At 36.0% G+C, this 21,743-nt stretch overlaps 1 protein-coding gene across 8 annotated transcripts in view; it reads left to right on the forward strand.

The window, feature by feature from the left end:
* The window catches only part of LOC136040692 (tRNA 2'-phosphotransferase 1-like), a 73,950-nt gene that overhangs the window by 16,935 nt on the left and 35,272 nt on the right, over positions 1-21,743 (forward strand). For all 8 annotated transcript variants that reach the window (XM_065725003.1, XM_065725018.1, XM_065724993.1 and 5 more), the window contains exons 2-3: positions 2,922-3,272; positions 12,356-12,584. In XM_065725003.1, coding sequence (XP_065581075.1) covers positions 3,018-3,272; positions 12,356-12,584 — 484 coding nt within the window. In that variant the 5' untranslated portion in view covers positions 2,922-3,017. The remainder of the gene's footprint in view (positions 1-2,921; positions 3,273-12,355; positions 12,585-21,743) is intronic.

A 21,743-nucleotide genomic window follows, 5' to 3' on the forward strand; every position in this document is an offset into this window, starting at 1 on the left:
AGAGCAGAGTATTATGAGGAGGTGAACCCCTCATATACGTAATAATTTCTGTTCAATTTAAGCTTTAATTCTGCTTCTTACTTTCATTCAAAATACTTTTTCATATTTTTTCATTGCTCTTTAAAAAATGTTTAACAATCCTGCGCCCCCTTCATGGAAATATTCTTCCCCCATGACAAATTTCTCCATGGAAAGATTTTTTGGTCATTTAAAAGGGCACTAGAACTTCTAATTTCCGTTAGAATGAGCCCTCACATGACATTCTAGGACCAATGGGTCAATACAATCACCCCTGCAAAAAAACAAACAAATAAACACGCATCTGTGATCTGTCTTGTGGCAAAAAATGCAAAATTCCACGCTTTTGTAGATAGATGCTTGAAACTTCTATTGTAGGGTTCTCTGATATGCTGAATCTGATGGTGCAATTTTTGTTAAGATTCTATGACTTTTAAGGGGTTTTCCCCCTATTTTCTAAAATAAGGCACATTTTCTCAAGCTTGTAACTTTTGATGGGTAAGTCTAGACTTAACAAAACTTATATATTTAAAATCAGCATCAAAATGCAATTCTTTTGATGTAACTATTGTTATAAAAATTCCGTTTTTTAGAGTTTTGGTTACTATTGAGCCAGGTTGCTCCTTACTACAGTTTGTTACCACAAACTGTTTGATTGTGTGTTGTGTGAGTGTAGGTATTGGATGGTTTCGAAAATGGTTTAGTTTGGATTGATTGGGCTGCATTTGCCTCCAGAGCTATAAATGGGTAAGTTATAGCTTTCTCTGTTGCTATTTGGAGTGTTAGTGCTTGTTCTTTATGTGCAGGGCATTGTGTTTTATTGGGAGAATAATGGAGGCCTTTGCAGTTTATACATGTTGGCTGATTATTTTTACAATTTAGCATTCCTTTGGGATGGGAACTCTTACATTTACTGCAGTTTTGTAAGATTTCACTTCATTTGTTTGCTGTGTGTCCTAGTTTTAGACATTTCTGGCACTGGATTGGTTTTGGCTTGTAGGGCTTGTGTGGTTTCATTTTTCCAAAGAGTAATATCTGGCCTGGGATATTTTTTTCTCTAGTTGCAAATAAAGAAGACATGCTTGACTTTTGGCCATTAGGAGCCTGTTTGCCCAGTTGGGTGACATGTTCAACCAGGATTGGGTTACCAGTTATGTCATAGAGACCTTCTTTTAGCTCCTGGATAGGCATTTCTGGAGGGTTGTTATACAGAACTATTTTAGTTGGGTAGGGGGTTTGGGGTCCATAGAGCAGACTTTATGTGGATGTTGAGAAGAGTTTTTAAGTTAAGTAGTATCTCCGCTGATTTAGAATCTTGGAGAGCTATAAGCAAAGATTCATCATGGTTAATGTTTAAAGAAAACATTGATTTTAAGAACTTGAAAATTGCAACCCTTATTAGAGTTATCTTATTTATCTCAAAGGGGGTATCAGGAGATATTTGTAAGTATTTTCCAAGGTTTTGTAAAGGAGGAGCTGGTGCATAGGGAGGGGAATTATTTTTGATTGTGGAGATTTTTGTTTTTTTTAGAGCTTCTAGAAAGGACCTTTTGAAAATCCTTGTCATTTTCATCATGGACAGTGACAAACGCCTTCACCTCCACTATTGTCTTATCCATTGAATCTGATCCATTATTTGAGCAATGAGAGTGAGCTTGACCAGCCAAGATGGGATGTCTGTGGAACATGTTTGGTAGTGGTAGTATTTGGGGTAAGGGCTGGTGGGAATTTTTTGGGGGGTGTTCTATGCATTGCCTGTTGGAATAAGTTTTAATAATAACAAAAGGAAATTATAATACCAGACTGTCTACACTCTTGTGAAGGGAGGACTTCACTGTTCACAAAAAACTACCACAGTGTGGTCCAGAAAATGGTTTGGTGAACGATTGGTTGGGTTGACTGCTGGTAAATCAAGTCATCTATACACAAAATTGTTTATAAGTTCTTAAAGCATTGCTGTTGTGGTCACACTTTGAGCATTGAAATTATTGTCAGTTTCTTCAACTAAAATTTCTACACTTTCATCTGCATTTTTACTGCAGAAAAATCCAAAGTTTGTTGTCGTTTTTTACTCATAGTTTGCTTGTGAGTCAACAAGGGCATTAAAGATAAACTGACTATCCAACACTTAATTTGTGACTGAATTCTACTCAGAGATCACGTTTCTGGTCAAGAATGGCACAATAAAACAGTGTCAAGGAGCTGTTTTCGATATTTCAAAACAAGGCTTTTCCAAGAGTAGGGTGGATGGGACATTTCAATTCAAGCTAATGGAAAAGTTATGAAATAGGAAAGCAATATCTAAAGGTTATGGAAAGCAATAGCTATGAAAGGACAAAGCTCTCGGGTGACAAATACAAACAGCCAGTTAACAAAAACTTGCTGGTTTGAAATAGTGCATAGCTAAAATAGAAAATAGCCATGAAATTGAAATAACAAGGTAGTTTTCAAAATCTAAAGGAGAACCATACCCCCCTCCCCCACAGGTACAACTAGAGACCCACTTGAATAATGAAGTTCTACTGGTACAGTTGTATGGCAAGAAGGATTGAGGTTAGGCTTTGGTTGTCTCCACAATTTCCATGTACGTGATTTTGTAAATACAATATATAAAAAATGGCACATTTAAAGTTAGCCAAGAATTAAAATCAGGGCTAGGGAAGGGAATTAGTATATGTATCGAAATCAGATTTTTTTGGTGAAATAATTTAATGTACTTCAAATATAAATTGTTCTGTAGGTAATTTTAATATTGTCTAATCTAGGTATTGTTTATCTATTATGGGGAAAGTACAATTGTCTACCCAATCACCCTTCTGTTTCTGGCAGCTATATATTTCAGATTTTTGTGCTCTAAATCAATTCCAGGTTAACCGCCTAATCTCTATACCCTCTTTTTTCAGTTGCAGTTTCATCTTGTCTATGTTGTTGAAGTATTGCGAGAATAAAGATTAGTTATTAATCCTAAACATAAAGAAAAAACATCCCAGTCTTAACAGATGGAATCACCAAGGGATATAGAATTAAGTAAAAAGCTAGCTTATGTTTTAAGACATGGTGCTTGTAAAGAAGGAATTCCTATGGATAGCCGTGGATATGTCAAAGTATCAGATATTCTATCAAGAAATGAGTTTAAGCATTTTTCTGTGGACGATGTTAGACGTGTTGTTGGTGTTAATAGCAAGAAAAGGTTTATGTTTGAAATTGATGATGTGGGATTTAAAATTAAAGCAAATCAAGGACATACAATTGAGGTGAGTCAGAATACAGGGTTTATTATCTAGTTATTTTTCTGATGAATCCCTGGTCAAAACTTTCTAGTGTCCTTATAATGCTATATTTCAAATAAGCTGACAAGCAACTATACAATGTGCATTTTAAGATTGGGATAAAATTGAAGGAAAAGGCATGTTAAAACACACGTATAAGAAACAACTTCAGCACTAAGTAGGCAATTTCAGTTTTAAGTAGGCAACTAAAAAAAAGAACACGTTGAAGCTATTTTTTACTGCTTAGATTTCATCATCAACCATATTAAACCATATATGAGTTTAACAAGAATATTGTATAGTAATTAGTTAGTATCTTTATCCATAGTGCTCTTTCAGTTAAAAATAAAAGTTGTTCATTTTAAAGCAAAATGCAATAGCTCATGGTAATGAACTGTAAATATAGAATAATCCTAGTCAGTGAAACAGAAACTAAAAAAAAGTTTGATGACTATGTATGGATCAAAAGATTTTTATACTGATCCTAAATGTACAGAACTCATTAATTTTAGATCAAAAGTGGTTTTGAATCAACTTGGTCAAAGTGATAAAAGGCTTAAGATTTGTTTATCTAAAAGAATCAAGCACAAAATACTACACACAGGAGTTTGGCTACTGTCCCGCTTTCCTCTCTTCTAACTATAAAATTTCAAAAGCTTATTACATCATTTGTGCTCTACTTAAAGCAAGATATATTATGATTTTTTTTTTTTTTTACATTTACAGAATTGAAAAATGGAATTGCTGAGATTTTTAGGAACTAATGGCATTATCTATTTAATTACCAGTTTGTTTTCAGTAATTCCTCTAGTTATCTTACTTATTGTAGTGACTTGTTTTTTATTTGTCGTCAATGTTTTAAGAAACATTCCGTTTCCCTAAAAAAATCCTGAAAATGATTTATCGCTCTATTTTTCATCCCCATTTGTCTTATGGATGTTCTATATGGGAAAGCAACTTCATCTCATGTTATAAGAGAATCCAAATCATCCAAAATAAGGCCATTGAAATTATATCACCTCTTCAGCATTCAGATAACATTAACCTCCATTTCAAACTTACTAAAATATTTGATGTGTCAAAGACTAGGGATTTTCAGATTGCAACTTTTTGTTTTAAATATTTTAACAACCTCCTTCCATCGTCATTTAAAAATTTATTTTAAATCAAGATTTGCATACTTATGAAAGGCGAAATTCATGTGACATTGTCCACGAGACACCGTCAACAAAAACAGCTTCTTTTTTAATTAGATTTTTTGCACCAGCTACCTGGAATTCAATCCCCTTGGAAATCCGGAACTCAAATAACCTTATTACCGTCAAGCGAGCAGTGAAGGGTCATTACAGAAATACTGTTTAGATTTGAATATCGTGCGGTCCTCCTCTTTTCGGTCTTTTTCTTCTCTTTTCAGTTTTTTCTTTTCTTTCTCTTCGTCACCCCCCTTTTTTCTCTTTTTTTTTTAATAAATCCAATTGATTCGTTGTTTCTGGTAGTTGATTGTTTAATTATTCTTTAGTTAAGTTTCTGCCCTAGTCAAGCACTTTTGTGCTTTCCTGGCAGATTATGTACATGTAATTATGTGTTTTTGTTTCAATATATATGATTGAATTGAATTGATTAAAATTCATATAATTTTCAACTTACAGCAAATTACACAATATGTTTCAGAAACCTTTGCGGTTAGGGGAGAAGGAAAAAAGCGAATTTATTTTTGTGTAGTTTTGTTTGTTCTAAGTGTCACTTGAATATTGTACTTAATTTTTACTTGATTCCAGATGTATTTATTCATCTATATTAGTATCTTTAGTCTTTACGTTTGAGTCCACCTATAGTTTGAAACAATCATTTGTTTTAATTTCTGTTTGTTTTGGATTTCATTTATGCTGTAATTGTAACTCTTGTTGTTTTGAGTTTTAATTATTATAGGACTTTATTTCTGCTAGCCAGAAGTTTCGTTCTCAATTTTTTGTTGTGTTGTACATCATGTTGATCTCTGGTCTACTACTCTCATGTTCAATCACTGCTCCTTTTTTTCTCCGGGAACATCAACACCACTTACCCCAGGTTCAGATGGTCTCTAAATCTGAAGATGGACGAGTGAAGATGGACGAGCAAGGAAAGAGGGTGGATTTGTCTTTCGTTCTTTGTTACCGTGCCTGTGTTGGTCATTCCCAAGAGTCTTTGTATTTCAATGAGCGTAATGGACGTGATCTGGTTGCCAGCTGTGGTGTTGGGTTATGAGTCCTTCAAGTGATTGACAGGGGTAATGTTCGTGTTGGACCTCAAGCAACAGGGACTTGAACCATGGGTGTTTCCTTTCCAATGTAGAAAAAGACATTACTACTACTATTACTAAAAACTCAAGACAACACCAAGCCGCCTGAGGCCAATACAGCAACACACGCTCCTCCTCTATCCCAACCTATTCCAACCCTCCCTCCATACACCCTCTCAGGAAGTTCCTATTTTTCTTAAATCTTTCTTTATGACATCCTCCCACACCAACCGCAGATGACCTGCTTTCTGTTTAGCCCTTGATGATTGGTCGAAAAGGACAATCTTTGGCAATCTGTCATTGTTCATCTGCAGATTGTGCTCTAGCTATCTCAACCTTTCTCTCATTATAAACCCTAGAAAGTGGGATTGAACTACACTTTTTTTACAGCTTACTATTTAAAATATGGTCAGTCAGCCGGGTACCCAGAGCAATTTGTAGGCAATTTCTCTGGAAAACGTCTAGCAAATCCTCATTTGTTTTTCGTAGCGCCCATGCTTCAGGACCATATTTGACCACTGCAATCACTTTAACTTCCAATATTCTAATCTTGGTTTGTAGACTTGCGTTCTTATTCTTCTAAACATTTTTTTTTTTAACTGTGAAAAAAAGCCATGAGCCTTGGCTTTTCAACTTTTAACATTTTAACTGCTCCCACCGTCTTTACTAATAATACTACAAAGGTAAGGGAAGCCGTCCACCTGATCATTCTTTTCGTTACCCAACATTAAATTTTTATCTTCACTTATTCTTAGCCATAGTGACTTAGTCTTCTTAACATTAATTTTCAAACCTATTCTAGCACCCTGGACTCGCAAAACCTCTACAAGTTCATTCATTTTGCTCATACTTTCCACTTGGATGTTTAAATCATCAGCTTAATCTAAGTAAAAGAAAGTTTTTCCTCACCATTTGATTCTGTGTTCTCCCATTGCCTTTTTTGTGCTCCTTAAGGAAAAGTCCTTCAAAGTGATCCATGTAAAGGGGGATAGAACACAACACTCCATAACTCATAATTCAATACGAACATCATTTCCTATCTTAACCGCAGCAGTGTTTTTCTCGTACATTCCATTATTCACTTTAATGTATTTGTCTGGTATCATAGGCAGCGCGATAGCGCTGCCTAAGTAAAGAACAATGTTGGTACAATATATTATATATCTTTGAGTTTGTTTTAGACCAGGGCACTTCATATAGAAGGAGTTGCCGTAGAAACTTTGAATGGGGCTCATTTGATTGGAAATTGAGAGGGCTATTGCCTTTATTAACAGTTGAAGGTGATTGGAGGGCAAATAGCCCCATTCACGCCCATCCTTTCCCCAAACACATCCAATCAAAATTCTGAAATAACCACTTTGTTCAGTGTAGTGGAAAGGCCCGGATTTTATTTCTTTGGGGATGGCAATCCTCCCCAAAACCCTCGGGGCAAGAGTTCAAGCAATGCCCTGTGGGCATATAACGTTTCTTTTTTATAGAAAGGGTGCTGTAATAAACTTCGGAAGAGGCTCTATGGATTGGTAATCAGAAGTTCTAGTGCAAGTTTTAAGACTGAAAATGATTGGAGGGAATAAATTGGTGGTTGTGTAAACTACAGTTGGGGCGGTTTGATTTGAAATTGGAAGTTGTAGCGCCCTTTTTAAGAGTCAAAAGTAATCTGGGAGCAACCAGCCTCCCTCCCTACGCCCATAATTTCCCCAAACACACCCAATCAAAATTTTAAGATATAAATTTTTTTCATTATAGTTGAAAAGTCCAGAAATCATGCCTCTGACGATAGCAACCCCTCCTCTCCAAAGCCCTCAGGGCAAGGGTTATAAGTTATACCCTGGGGGCAAATAAGGTTTTTAGTGAAAGGGTGGTCATGTATACGCCGGAGGGGGCTCAAAGGATTGTTGTCAGAAGTTCTAATGCCATTTTTGACAGTAAAAGTGATCAGTGAGGGCAGTTAACCCCTCTCCCCCCCACACACGTTGTGTTTTCCCGAAATGCATCCAATAGAAATTTTTCAGATAGCCGTTTTATTCAAAATAGTCCAAAGATCATTTAACAAGGCTTTTGGGGTTTGTACAACCACCAGAGCCTGGGACAAGGGTTGTAAGTTATGTATGTCCTAGGAGTATTTAAGGTTTTTATGGAAAGGATGGTTGTATAAACTTTAGAGCTGGCTCATTTGGTTGAAAATTGGAAATTCCTTTTCCCTTTTTCCCTAGTTCCCTTTTTAGAGTCAAAAATGATGGAGAGCAACTGGACCCCCCCCCCTAACTACTCTTCACCAAAATTGTGAGATAGCCATTTTGTTCGAAATAGTCAAAAAAATATATATATAAATGCCTCCAGGTTTGACAATACCCCCAGAGCCTTTGGGCAAGGGCTGTAAGTAATACCCTGGGGATAGGCTATATAGTGTTCTTATGGAATGAATGTTCGTATAAGCTTTAGATTGGGCTCATTTGATTTGAAATTGGAAGTTATAGTGCCATTTTTAAGAGTCAAAAGTGATTTGAGAGCAACCAGCACCCCTCCACGCCCATTATTTTCCAAAACAAACATCCAAACAAACCTCTGATACATATATTTTTTAGCATGGTTGAAAGGTTCAGTAATTATGTTTTTGGGGATGCCCCCTAGGCTACAGGGCCAGGGCTCTAGTTACGCAATTTGTTCATTGTTTACATATAGTATACGTTACTGAGACAAGATGTGCATGTTTGACTTCCACTTTCCCAAAATACGAAGGGCATTAAGAGTCTTTCAAGGGATGTTGAGGGCAGTGTTGAAATAAATCAAAACATTTTATCTATATGTGGGCTGTCAAAACAGTGTAACTCAGAATTGACTAAGTATATTAATTTGTAACTTTCAGGAAATGATCAGGAAGAATATCATTTGACCAAAAGGGCAATATTGGCACGCTACTACTATAACATCCACTGCTTCTATTGATACCACGACTACTACTACTACCACTGCTATCACTAAAACTATTTCTTATGTAGCGAGTACTTCTAAAGCTGAGGATATTGAGATAAACATCTGAGGAAACGTTGAGGGGGAATTTGAACTAAATCAAAACGCACTACGTGCATGCAGATAGTTAAAAGGGCTTATCTGAAGAATGGATTTGGATATTAAGTTGGAACTTTTAGAGAATGCTTAAACGGGAAGATCAATTGACAAAAAGGTAATAGATGCATGTAGTTACTAACACTACTACCACTGCTGCTTTTACTAATACTACTACCGCTACTAAACTACTTGAATTGCAACAACTTAAGCCTTATAGTATTAATATGTGTGTTAAAAGGAGGTCAAAAGCGCATATCAGCTATATCTTTGGAACGGCTTAACGGTTTAGGTGAAACTTCCGGGGCATCATTCTTAGGGATGTTCAACTGACCAAAAGACTAGATGTACATGCTACTACCGCCACCAATACTGCTGCTACTACTGGTACTACTTCTACAAATGTAACACTAACGCTGCTACTATTTCTTCTACTACCACCGCAACTACTATGGTACTAGTACTGTTAAGGCTAAATTTATAAAGTTAAAATATGAGGGGAGATTGATGGCAAATACAAACTAAAAAAAAGACACTAATTCGGACAAATAGAAAAATTGAAGTATTTTTAACTTACGAACGGTTGATCAGATCTTAATGAAATTTGATGTTTGGAAGGATATCGTGTCTCAGAGCTGTTATTTAAATCCCGAACGGACCTGGTGACATTGGGGGGGGGGTTGGGAGGGGGAAACCTAAAATCTTGGAAAACACTTAGAGTGGAAGGATCGGGATGAAACTTGGTGGGAAAAATAAGCACAAGTCCTAGATACATGATTGACATAGCCGGAACGGATCCGCTCTATTTGGGGTAGTTGGGGGGGAGGTTAATTCTGAAAAATTAGAAAAAATGAGGTATTTTTAACTTACGAACATGTGATCGAATCTCAATGTTATTTGATATTTAGAAGGACCTCGTGATTCAGATCTCTTATTTTAAATCTCAATCGGATCCAGCGTAATTGGGGGGGGGGGAATTGAGGGGAACCGGAAATCTTAGAAAATACTTAAAGCGGTGAGATCAGGATGAAACTGGATGGGAAGAATAAGAACCTGTCTAAGACACGTGACTGACATAATCGGACTGGTTCTGCTCTCTTTGGTGGAGTTGGGGGGAGGGGTAATTTTGAAAATTGAGGTATTTTTAACTTACGAAAGGGTGACCAGATCTTAATTAAATTTGATATTTAGAAGGGTCTTGCGCTTTAAAGCTCTAATTTTAAATTCCGACCAGATCCTGTGACATTGGGGGGAGTTGGAGGGGGAAACCGGAATTCTTGGAAAACGTGAAAATTGGGGTATTTTTATTTTACGAAAAGGTGATCGGATCTTAATGACGTTTGATATTTAGAAGGAATTCATGTCTCAGAGCTCTTATTCAAATCCCGACCAGATCTTTTGACATTGGGGGGAGTTGGAGGGGGAAATATTGGAAAACACTTGGAGTGGAGGAATCGAGATGAAGCTTGATGGATAGAATAAGCAAATGTCTTTGATACGTGATTGACAGAATCGTACTGGATTCGCTCTCTTTGGGGGAGTTGGGGGGAGGGGTTCAGTGATTTGGCGAGTTTGGTGCTTCTGGACATGATAGGACGATGAAAATCTGTAGGCGTGTCAGGGAGCTGTACAAATTGACTTGATACAGTCGTTTTCCCAGATTCGACCATCTGGGGGGCTAAAGGGAGTGGAAAAATTAGAAAAAATTAGGTATTTATAACATACGAGTGGGTGGTCGGATCTTAATGAATTTTTATATTTGGAAGGACATCGTGACTCGATTTCTTATTTTAAATCCTGACCGGCATTAAGCCTCTTATTTTCCTTTTAAATCAATCTATTGATTCATAGAATTTTACTGGAGCTCATATCATATGATCTATTGGCTCTTAGCTCTTCTTGCCTCGTCAAAAGTGCCATATGAGCTCTTAGCTCTTGTTTTCAAAATCTTTTGATCAAAACTATGAGAAAACTATTTAGCCAAAAAAAAAAAAAAAAAAAAAAATGATATTCAAATTTCGTTGTACTTATTCATGTGCGGAGAGCCAAAATCAAAACATGTATTAATTCAAAACCTTTCGAAAATTAATTAAAAAAACAAATTTTTTCAACTGAAAGTAAGAAGCGACATTAAAACTTAAAAAGAGCAGAAATTACACCGTATATAAAAGTGGTTGTTCCCTCCTAAACGCTCCGCTCTTTACCCTAATTTTTTTTTAAAGTAGAGGTGTGAGAAAGGGTCAGAGTTTAGCGTAAAGAGCGGGGCGTTGAGGAGGGAACAATGAAAAGTACATAAAAAAGTTTTTTCAACTGGAAGTAAGGAGCAGCATTAAAAATTTTAAACGAACAGAAATTATTACATATAGAAGGGCGTTCGTCTCCTTCTCAATACCTCGCTCTTTACGCTAAATTAATATTAGTGATTTCAACTATTTATTCTACGCCCTATGGGATTCAGGGGTCATTCTTAAAGAATTGGGACAAGATTCAAGCTTTAGTGTAAAGAGCGAGGTATTGACGCGGGGGCGAACCCTTTCATATACGTAATGAAATATACAAATACAGAAGTTCGTTACGTAGGTTAATTCGTAAGTTACGTATATTTATTACTAATAAAAATGTTCATAAAAAATTTAAAGTCCTAGTTGCATTTTTAAGTAACCGAAAATTGGAGGGCAGCTAGGCCTCGTCCCCCATCTCTTTTTTTATCAAAATCATCCGATCAAAACTATGAGAAAGTCATTTAGCCAACAAAAAATAATATGCAAATTTCGTTTTAATTTTTCATGTGCGCTGAGCCAAAATCAAACATACATTAATTCAAAAACATTCAGAAATTAAGCAAAGAAAAGTTTTTTTCAACCGAAAGTAAGGAGCGACATTTAAAACTTAAAACGAACAGAAATTAATCCGTATATGATAGGGGCTGTCCCCTCTTGAACGTCCCGCTCTTTACGCTAAAGTTTTTTATTGTTTAAAAAGTAAAACTTTGACAAAGAGTCAAACTTAGTTTCAGGGTTTTTAGTTCTTTGTTCCCGAACGTGTCCTTTGAGACCTGAAAAGTGTATAACAAGATTACATGCTCTAATGCCTCCTCTGTAAGAAGTATTCGTCTTGTTTGTAGCGTTGTTCCGGTTGTTTTTTAATAGGAGACCAGTTTCTAGCTATAAATGAGCTTTTCCAGTTCTAAAAACTAAACAAAATTGTAATTATCCAAAAAAATCAACTAAAAAGGTCCGATAAAAACGAAAATATTTTCCTCTCGAAAGTAGGACACTTAAATGAGTTGAAATGAAAGTAATTGTTCTCTAAAAAGCTCGTAAAAACTAAAGTTGATTTCTCTGCTAAGCCACGAAATAGTTAGACACGCTGCAGGGTGGGATTTGTCAGACCCCAGACCCCTGTACCTGTGCACTTGTATGTGTTTTCGAGATTTTCTTTTGCCGAGGCTTAAAACTCAACAGGTCCAAAGAATACACGAGATATCACCTTCTTAAAGTAATCCAGTAGTAAGAAATGGACAAACCATTTAGTGCTGGGGTCTGAGAAACTCCACCCTGCCAGTTAAGGGTTGGTATGGTTCTTTGCTTCTTTTTTAAAAACCTTTTCAGGAAAAGTTTTTTTTAATAATTAAAGCTAATATCAACATAGGTTGAGTTTCTGTTTTGTTATATAGTCATGTTTGTCAATGTAATACCCATTACGACCGTAATTAATATTTTAGGTTCCAAATTTGGAGTTAGAACCAATTACAGACCCATCATCTGTGCCTGTATGTATTCACGGTACATATATGAAACTGTGGCCAAATTTAAGGAAAAATGGTATCCATCGAATGAGTCGTCAGCATATCCATTTTGCTCCTGGAGAGCCTGGGAAAGAAGGCGTTGTCTCTGGAGCCAGGAGTGATTGTACTCTATTTATCTACGTTAACTTGGCTAAAGCAATGAAAGGTATCACTTAGTATTAAGTTTGGATTATAAGATCAGTATTTGATGCATTTTTTGTCTCTTTATTCTAGTTTTTCCTCTTGTACCCTCTTCCTTAATGTTTATTGCTTTGCTTTCATAATTATGATAGTTTTCTGTATTTTTTGCCATGTTTTCAAGCTTGACCTAATAACCAAGAGAACTATGCAGGTAAAAAAGGATTAACTCCATCATCTGAAATAAATATCCGAACATATCGTCCTACTACATAGACAGGGAGTTATGGTAACTAAGTCTATAACAAAAATGTCTTACAGTTAATAAAAATAGATCCAATTGGATATTTTAAAGGCATGGACTATAGTTAATAAAATACAGTTATACAGTTAATAAAAATAGATCCAATTGGATATTTTAAAGGCATGGACGATAGGTTACCATATTATGTTGAACATGTATGTTAACTCATTATTATACTTTTAACATTATCTTCATGCTACCCGTCGATTCTGTTTCAGGGTCAACGCCCTAGTGTAGACTTAGTAAAGAGTAGTAGCTCTTGGGCCTCTCATGTTTTTCCCCCTTAGCTTCGTCATATAGGACGATGATCGTAGAAAGCTGAGGAGGGCTCATTCGGCCCGAAATCAAAAGTTTAGTGTCTTTTTTGAAGGTTGAAATGAAATAGCTCATTTAAAATTCTAGTGTCAAATATATAGTTTTCTAGAAAGGCGGATATTTTGGACCCTGTTCAAATCACAGCTATTCAAAGATTTAAACGAAGTGTCATATGTACATTTTAATAGAAAGATGGCCTTCTTACACCTTGTTAAAATCTGAGTTGTGCAAGGATATACGATCCATACTGAATAACTTGAGGGTCATAAAAGCTATGGTAGAGCCCTAATTGCTTAATAGCTTAATTTATCTTACTTTTCTATCCAATTAGTATCATAGGCAGCATGGCGCTGCCTTAGTAAAGGGAGCTGTGGCTTCAATGTAGTATTTATTTATTTTTCTTTTTTTCACCTGGGCACTTTTTGAGGAAGAAGTTGTTATCGCAGAAACTTCAGATGGGATTCATTTAATTGGATATTTAAGGTTTTAGTGCCAGTTTTAAGAGCCAAATGTGATTGGAGGGCAACCATTCTCCTTGCCTTTTTTATCTGCCCTCCCCCAAAGACATCAGATCCACATTTTGAGATAGGCATTTTGTTCAAAACAGTCGAAAGGTTCAATAACTTTGCCTCCAGGAGTATGCGTATGGAATATCCCCCCACAGCCCCTGGAGCATGCGTGGTAAGCTCTACAAGTTGCCCTTTGTCTAAATATAAGTTTTGTTATCAGGAAAAGGGGGCCTGTTTCATTGTGTACTTCTAAAAAGGCTAAAGGTATTAAGGTGAAACTTTCAGGATATTTTGATGGGGATATTAAACTAAATGTAAACACACTATTTGCTTTCAGGGTGTCAAAAGAGCGTACCACCAATATTCCAGGAATGGCTTAGGCCTTTGTAGTATGGGGTCTATCTATAGAAGCAGAGCCCTATCCTGGTGTGCTATTGGAGTTACCAGTCCCTTGTATCGCGTATATCTGTGCAAGTAGAGCCCTATTCCAGTGTACTATTGGAGCGGCTAATCCTTCGTATCTAGCTAAAAACTTCTACAAGATTTAACATTTTTTTCGGAAACAATATATTTTCGGTGACACCATTCTAGCTGTACTAGCGGGCCCATAGTTTCATCTCAATTTCTGGTTGCTAAGGAAAATTCTTGGAAATGTACGCCCTAGATATTCTTTCTGAAACAGTGTCACGGATACGTGCGGCCACTACTCCCATTATCTCAGCCAAGTATTTTGATATAAAAGAATGACTATGAAAGTTATTTTCATTAGATGAAGTGAACTTAATCAAACAGGATGTTTAATAAATGGAATCTTAACAAGGACTCTTAATATACAAGAGGTTTGCGATCTATATGTTTTTGTTGTATGCTTAGTGGATGGATACTGTTTTTTATACAGTTTTGGTTTATCAAATGACATTTACAGTCCCCTTTATTTACCGAATTGTATGTGTATCAGCTATAGTTTTACAATGACCACACCGTACTAGCTATTCTTGAGCTATTGAATTCAGTCCGTGTAATATTTTGAACTTCAGGAGACGGTAAAGAGCAATATCAAATCTAAAAAAAGTATTTACTGAATTTTTTGTGTTTTTTATCTTTTTTGAAACTTTTGTATCCGGTCCATGGATTATTATTTAACCCAAGCCTTAACATTAATATTAGCAGAATATGTATTATGAGTATGAGAGTTTCCATATCCCTATTTAATTTTTTTTCTGATTGTGAACTAGAATCCTACTAGTTACTCTTAAACCTTTGTATTCAGTGCATGAATTAGTGTTGAACCCAAGCCTTAACATGAATATTACTAGAACTCGACAGGGTCTTTGTCCCCATTACAATAATTTTTCTGGTAGTGAACGAGACACAGTATCGTAATGGACATGACAGGGCTCCATACCCCTTGAAGGGAGGAGGGGGTTTAAATTTTTAAAAGGGTAACTTTTTTTAACTAAATTCTTCTTTTCATGTCTTAAAATCACATGAAATAAATTTAATGCAAAAAAAAATCACCTGTGATATGTTAGAAGTACAAAATTAAGAAATAAATAAATATGTTATGCATGATTTTTTTTATTAGAAAAATAATGTTTGTAGTGTTTTTTTCATGGAACTTGGATTTTTGTTTCAAACATAAATAAAACATAGAATTTTTCTTGAACTTGGTAATATCAATTATGAGGAGTCTGTCAGTATCAATGAAGCAGACAGCTACATCGATAACCTATTGAATGACTGTTTTGGAGATGGTGACACTATAGCCCTACCCCCAACATTAGTTTAGATGTCTGATTTACATTAGCTCAATTGAATTATCCATCTCCACGATACTCTGAGAGATGTTCTAGGCTTTAAACAGAATACAATCCTTGGTAAAAATGTTGGAACTGTCAGTGGGATGGATCGTGTTATTTTTGCAGACTATCCACCCGGTTTCTCCTCGGACAGTTGTAGATTTCTTTATGCGTCCTTTGCTGAAACATCAAGAGTTGGCAATAGTAATGTACCCCTCCTATGTTTTCTTGAACAAAAAACAATCCATGAACATGCTGATCCCTATAACATAAAGCATCTTCAGTATCTTCCTGTAAACACTTCGTATTTGGAACTACATCAGCTAACATTAAGATGTGAATTAGGGGATCCTTTAGCAATTACAATAAGTTTGGCTGTGATTACCTGTCATTTTTGACCCATTCAACAACAATGAGATGTCTAATTCAAAAAATACATTTGTTCGGCCTGATATTGATTGCTCTGTTACTGCTTTCAGACCACGACGATTGGTAACGGAATTGGCTATTACAAAGATCTTTCGTCAGTATCAGGGTATGGTCTTAATAGTTGGTTTGCTGAGCTGTTTCTCATTACCCCTGGCTAAAAATATATTGCTCCGGTTGCCGCAGATTTTGCATCATCTACAATACACGATTAAGGGGCTGGTGAGGATTTTAAAGAAAGCGCCTCACAAAATCTTAGGTCCTGCGTACAATCCCCTGGTGAGCGATTGAAATCACGAAAAAGTAGAAAAGGTTTAGAGAGGTTGAGAAACACCCCATCACTCATTGGTTTCTACCCAGGTTAGAAACGAAAGACATCACTCTTGTCAAAGAAGAAAAAAAAACGAAGAAAAAATTGTCAAGATCAAAAAATTATTTCTTTTCCTAGACTGAAATGACATATTTACCCCAAAAGGAATCTCATCCTACAGTCACCTCATCTCTAAATCTTTGTAATGCAGAAAGTGTAGATGTCAGTGTAAAACATGGTTACTATGAACAACTCTATCATCATCAACCACTCTAAGAAAAGATAATTTTCAAATTTATTCTAATGAAGGCTACTTCATAGATTTATCGTCCACATTTATTAATTCAAAAATTGTGGTGAGGAAAAAGTCTGACAATCAAACTCCCACGGCTACCGATGGGTTTTCCTGTGAAAATTGCGTACTACTCAATTTGTTAAGGCAAATATGTGTCAACATGCATGGAATATTGGTGAGCAGTGGCAACAATATATCAAACTATTCAAGCTACATACAATTTGTGTTTTTAACTCCAAAGTCCTAATTGAGAGGTCTGGCGATGGGCTTTGATTATAGATCGATGTTAATACTGATGGTGAACTCATTTGGGCGTTGAGCTAGGAGTATGATTTAGTTGGTAAACTAAATGATGAAATATTTAATATATCTCAATGTATGCCTTCTAATGCTAAAATTGACATAAAGCTGGAACTCACTCCGTCCAATCTCATCTTGAGAAAAACACTTGATGTGTCACCGACGCAAATGTCAATCTTACCTCGGCAATACTTCATTTATGAAAACAGGTTATGAGTTTTGTTGCTTTGGCAATTGAAAAATTAAGAGTCTCTGTAAATAATAACAAACTACTGGCTCCCCGCACAATCGCCAATCGACGACATATTGCCACCGGTTCAAGTACCTACACCGACTCTTCATTTATCAATGGTGAATTTCCCTCAAAACTTACTTTGGCTTTTGTAAAACGAGCCAGTGCCATAGGATTATGGACAAGTCCTCCACGCAAATTTGAAATGTTTGGACTTTATACTCTTGTATGTAAAGTAAATGGTATTCCTCTCGACATTTTATCTTTTGACAAATCCTTTAGGACCATTTATGAATTGACAATGTAATCCCTAGATTGAGATCCATAACTATTTGAAAATGGTATAGTTGGTACAATGTTCGCAAAAATTCACGGTGTCATTGTTCTGGACTTGTTTGGCACTCAAGATATGAGTATTGTCCGAACGGCCATTGTACGTTTAGATTTTAGCTTTTCCAAACCGTTGACGTAGAGTGTAGCATTAATCTGGCTAAATCAATTTGCATCCCATTGGGAAATTACCCCAAGCGGTAGTGTTCTGTTAGACGTTGCACCGTGAACACCATTCAAGTAATCGATGTATTTTACTTGGATCCATATATGTCCAAATGCAATTCCTGTTGCATACTTTTGGATTTCCTTGAACATATTCTTAGTGCTAAGAACACCATTATCATTGCTCATAGTTGTCCATTGACTATGCAGACGGGGCATTGGCTATGCATCTTTCAAACAGCGAAAAATATAGAAGTTTTTGACCCCCTTGGTCTACCATATGCATTCTACACACCTCACATCAAAAACTTCCTTGAAAGAAGTGGGAAATCAATTATTCAATATAGGAAGCGAGTAGAAGATTTATCAACCAAAAGCTGTGGTTTTCTTCCGTTGCTATATTTTATTTTTCGATGTCCTGACTATGCTTAGAGTGAGTTTCACAACATTTATGTAGACAGTCGTCGATTGAATGACTTCATTGTAGAAAATATCCTGTCCTACGGGTATAATATTGATTTCAGTGCTCTAAGAATAAGGTTTGTAAATTTGTTTTTTCAATAAAAACATACATGTACAAAAAAAGTCTTTCGTCTTCATCTTTTAGACTTTTTCTCCTTCTTCGTCATTTAGATGGTCGTCGTCGACAACGATTAGTGGTGCCAGATCATTGGGATTCAACTTATGCTGACCCTGGCTTGCAAAGTCAGGGTCACATTTTCCACAATATAATGTAACTTTATTTTTATTATATTCCTCTGTGAAGTCAATCATACTCTTGTGATTCATATTGTAAAGTTCACATATTTCTGTCTGCTTCGGAAATAATGTCATACACGGTATTTTCGTATGAAGAATCACTTTCTGTAGGGGTCAAATAAAAATCAGCTGGTTTATAATCATAACTACCATTGTCCTCGCAACGATGATGTAGAAACCATATTCTCTTGATGTTTTTACAATTGAAACACGCTCCAAGTTCTTCTTCCCAAAATAATTATATCCAAGACGATACCAATCCCTTAGAAATAAACTGAAATCCCATTTAGGGTTTTTGAATCATGTCAGAGTAAGTATTTTCCTATTGGTCGCACTTATCATTGTGCCAATGGGAGCATAGTTATCCTTTAGGGTAAGAGTCATAAGCCTGTTCAAAACAGGAATTACAATCCTTAATTTTTACAGTATATCCTCTATGCAATTTACATGGATTACACAATCTACACTTTTTGTTATAGTTATCAATTATAGTGCAGTTCTCACATGACGACCAGCTTTAATTGTCGATTTTTCAACGAAAAACAGAGACTGAAAAATCATCATGGAAACTTGAATGTTTTTAGGTAGTGTTGAAAAGGAAATCCACGATATTATTTTCTCTTGTTTGAATTAGAACCTCAATAATTTGAGTAAATGCATTTTCCTCACAACTTAAAAGCCTCATACAATAATTCAAAGCTGGAGCATCACTTTTCATTTTTTAGAGAATAATTTCTTTTGTACGGTTAACATCCGAAATTGTTTAGGTCCAAACCATTTTCCAATGTTGATTTCGTAAGATTTTCTGTTTCTCAAATCCATCCATTTTCGTTCTTGACACTCCCATTGATGATAATAGACTAAATTAACAATCGCAAGTTTCTACTTTGTTCAGTCTCACAACACCTATTTTCCCCCTAGAAAGAGAGGAGGAAACGATCAACTGAAATATCTAACCAAAAAACAAATCATTATAAAAAAAATTATTGTCAGAAATGTAATAAAAGAATAATATACATTTTCACTCTTTTTTATGAGGTGAGTCAATCCGTTGTCCTTAATGTGCTTCGTGATTGCATTCAATCCATGTTGTAGTCTGTATATAAGCATTATATTTATATACTTTTGCTGTGAAACATAATTTCCGACTTAAATTTATTTAGAGATACACCATATCTGCTAAACATATCATCCCCCTCAAATGTTAGTCGACAGTCGTTTCCAATTTCAACTGCTACAATGGGAGCTCTTGTCTTCACATCGTCACTGTCAACTCTTCCAGGCTGTAATAGTTTAAAATGACTCATTTTTTTTTTAAATACTAGAACGTTTTTTCAAACTTGAAACAATGTAAACTAATCAAGTGTCTATGTGGAACTGTAATACTAAGTAACTCACCGTCAAACTTTTATATCAGTGATCACGTGATGGGTACTTTGCTGCTGGTTGCTTGTATCCAAAGACCCATTTCATCGAGAAAAACTACTGGCATGCATTTTCAGGAATTTTCCTTATCAACCGGAAATTAAGATAACTCTATTGGCTCTTGCTGTATTAATTGAATGGTTTCAACGAAAATATATTGTTTTAAGAAAATTCTAAGACTCTTTAGAAGTTTTAGGTGGATACGAGGGACTAACAACTCCAATAGCACGCCGGGATAGGGCTCTGCTTGTACAGATATACCCAATACTACTCGCCTTTCAGGGCATGTTGAGGGGGATGTTGAACCAACCAAAAGACACTGCGTCCATACTACCTCTGCTAGTAGGACTACTCTAATGACTATTGAGACTACTACTACGACGATTGTTACTAAGACTACCACTAATACCATTATTATTAGCTTACTAATTCTGCGGCTACTGCTTTTATGATTACCAATGTTTGACGACTACTACTACGATAACTAATATAGTAACAGCTATTGTTAAGAGTACTACTGTTACAACTACTACCAATATGATTATTATGGTTACGGCTGCGCTACGGCAACTAGTAGGGATGCTGTTACTACAACAACTACTGCTACGGCTGCTACTGCTACTAGGATTACTACTGCTAAAACTACTACCACTACTGATACAGTTCTGACGACTACTACCACATCTGCAACTACGCTTGGTACTACTATGACTAATATTATTGTTACTGCTACTACTACCACTACTATCAGGACACTACGACTGCTGCCACTACTACTACTATGATAACCTTTGCTGCGACGACTACTACTACTACCACTACTATTGCTACGACTAGTACTACTAATGCGACTATTACTACTTCGGCTGCTATTACTACTAATATTTTAACTACTACTACTACTATTTATTACTGCTGCTGCTGCTGCCACCACCACTACTATTCCAACTATCACCACTATTTGTACTACTTATTCAGCAATCACTGCTACTACTACCACAAGTACCCCGACCAACACTAATTAAAAAACTATGTCAATCCAAAGCGAACTATAAATTAATCTAATGCAGCTTTTTCTACAAAAAAAAATGTTTTTAAAAGAAAGTAAAGAGCTGAATTAAACCCAAGAAGAGCAGAAATAAAGTGAAAGAGTAATTCAAGAGTAAAACGAACAGATTCTACAATAAATAATCAATTCAAACTAAATATAAGCATAAATTGCCAAAAACAGGAGTAGGACTAACGAGCTCTATACTTTCTAAAGGCTAGAACGTCATTTGCCCTTTACTAAAAGCAAAATTTATTATCAACCTTTTTCTCTTTTATCAAACAGTTCGTGGTAACGAACTGTAGTAAGGAGCGACCCGGCTCAATAGTAACCGAAACTCTAAAAACCGGAATTTGATACCAATAGTTACATCAAAAGAATATTTTAATGTTTATTTTAAACATATTATTTTCATCAAGTTTAGTCTTACCCATCAAAAGTTACGAGCCTGAGAAAATTTGCCTTAACAAGTCATAGAATCTTAACGAAAATAACACCATCAGATTCAGGGTATTCAGATTCAGAGAACCCTACAATAGCAGTTTCAAGCTCCTATCTACAAAAATGTGGAATTTTGTATTTTTTGCCACAAGACAGATCACGGATGCGTGTTTATTTGTTTGTTTTTTTGTTGTTGTTTTTCCCAGGGGTGATCATATCGACCCAGTGGTCCTGGAATATCTCGACAGGGCTCATTATAACGGAAATTAAAAGTTCTAGTGCCCTTTTTAGTGACCAAAACTTTGGAGGGCACCTAGGCCCCCTCCCACGCTCATTTTTTCCCAAAGTCACCGAATCAAAATTCTGAGATAGTAATTTTATTCAGCATAGTCAAAAAACTTAATAACAGTCTTTGGGCACGGCTTCTCCCCCACAATCCCCGTGGGAGAGGCTGCAAATTCCATGGAGGAATTTGTCATGGGGGGAGAGAATTTCCATGGAAGGGGCGCAGGATTTTTTAGCATTATTT

Source organism: Artemia franciscana, chromosome 2 (assembly GCF_032884065.1).
Source record: "Artemia franciscana chromosome 2, ASM3288406v1, whole genome shotgun sequence".
Lineage (NCBI taxonomy): Eukaryota > Metazoa > Arthropoda > Branchiopoda > Anostraca > Artemiidae > Artemia > Artemia franciscana.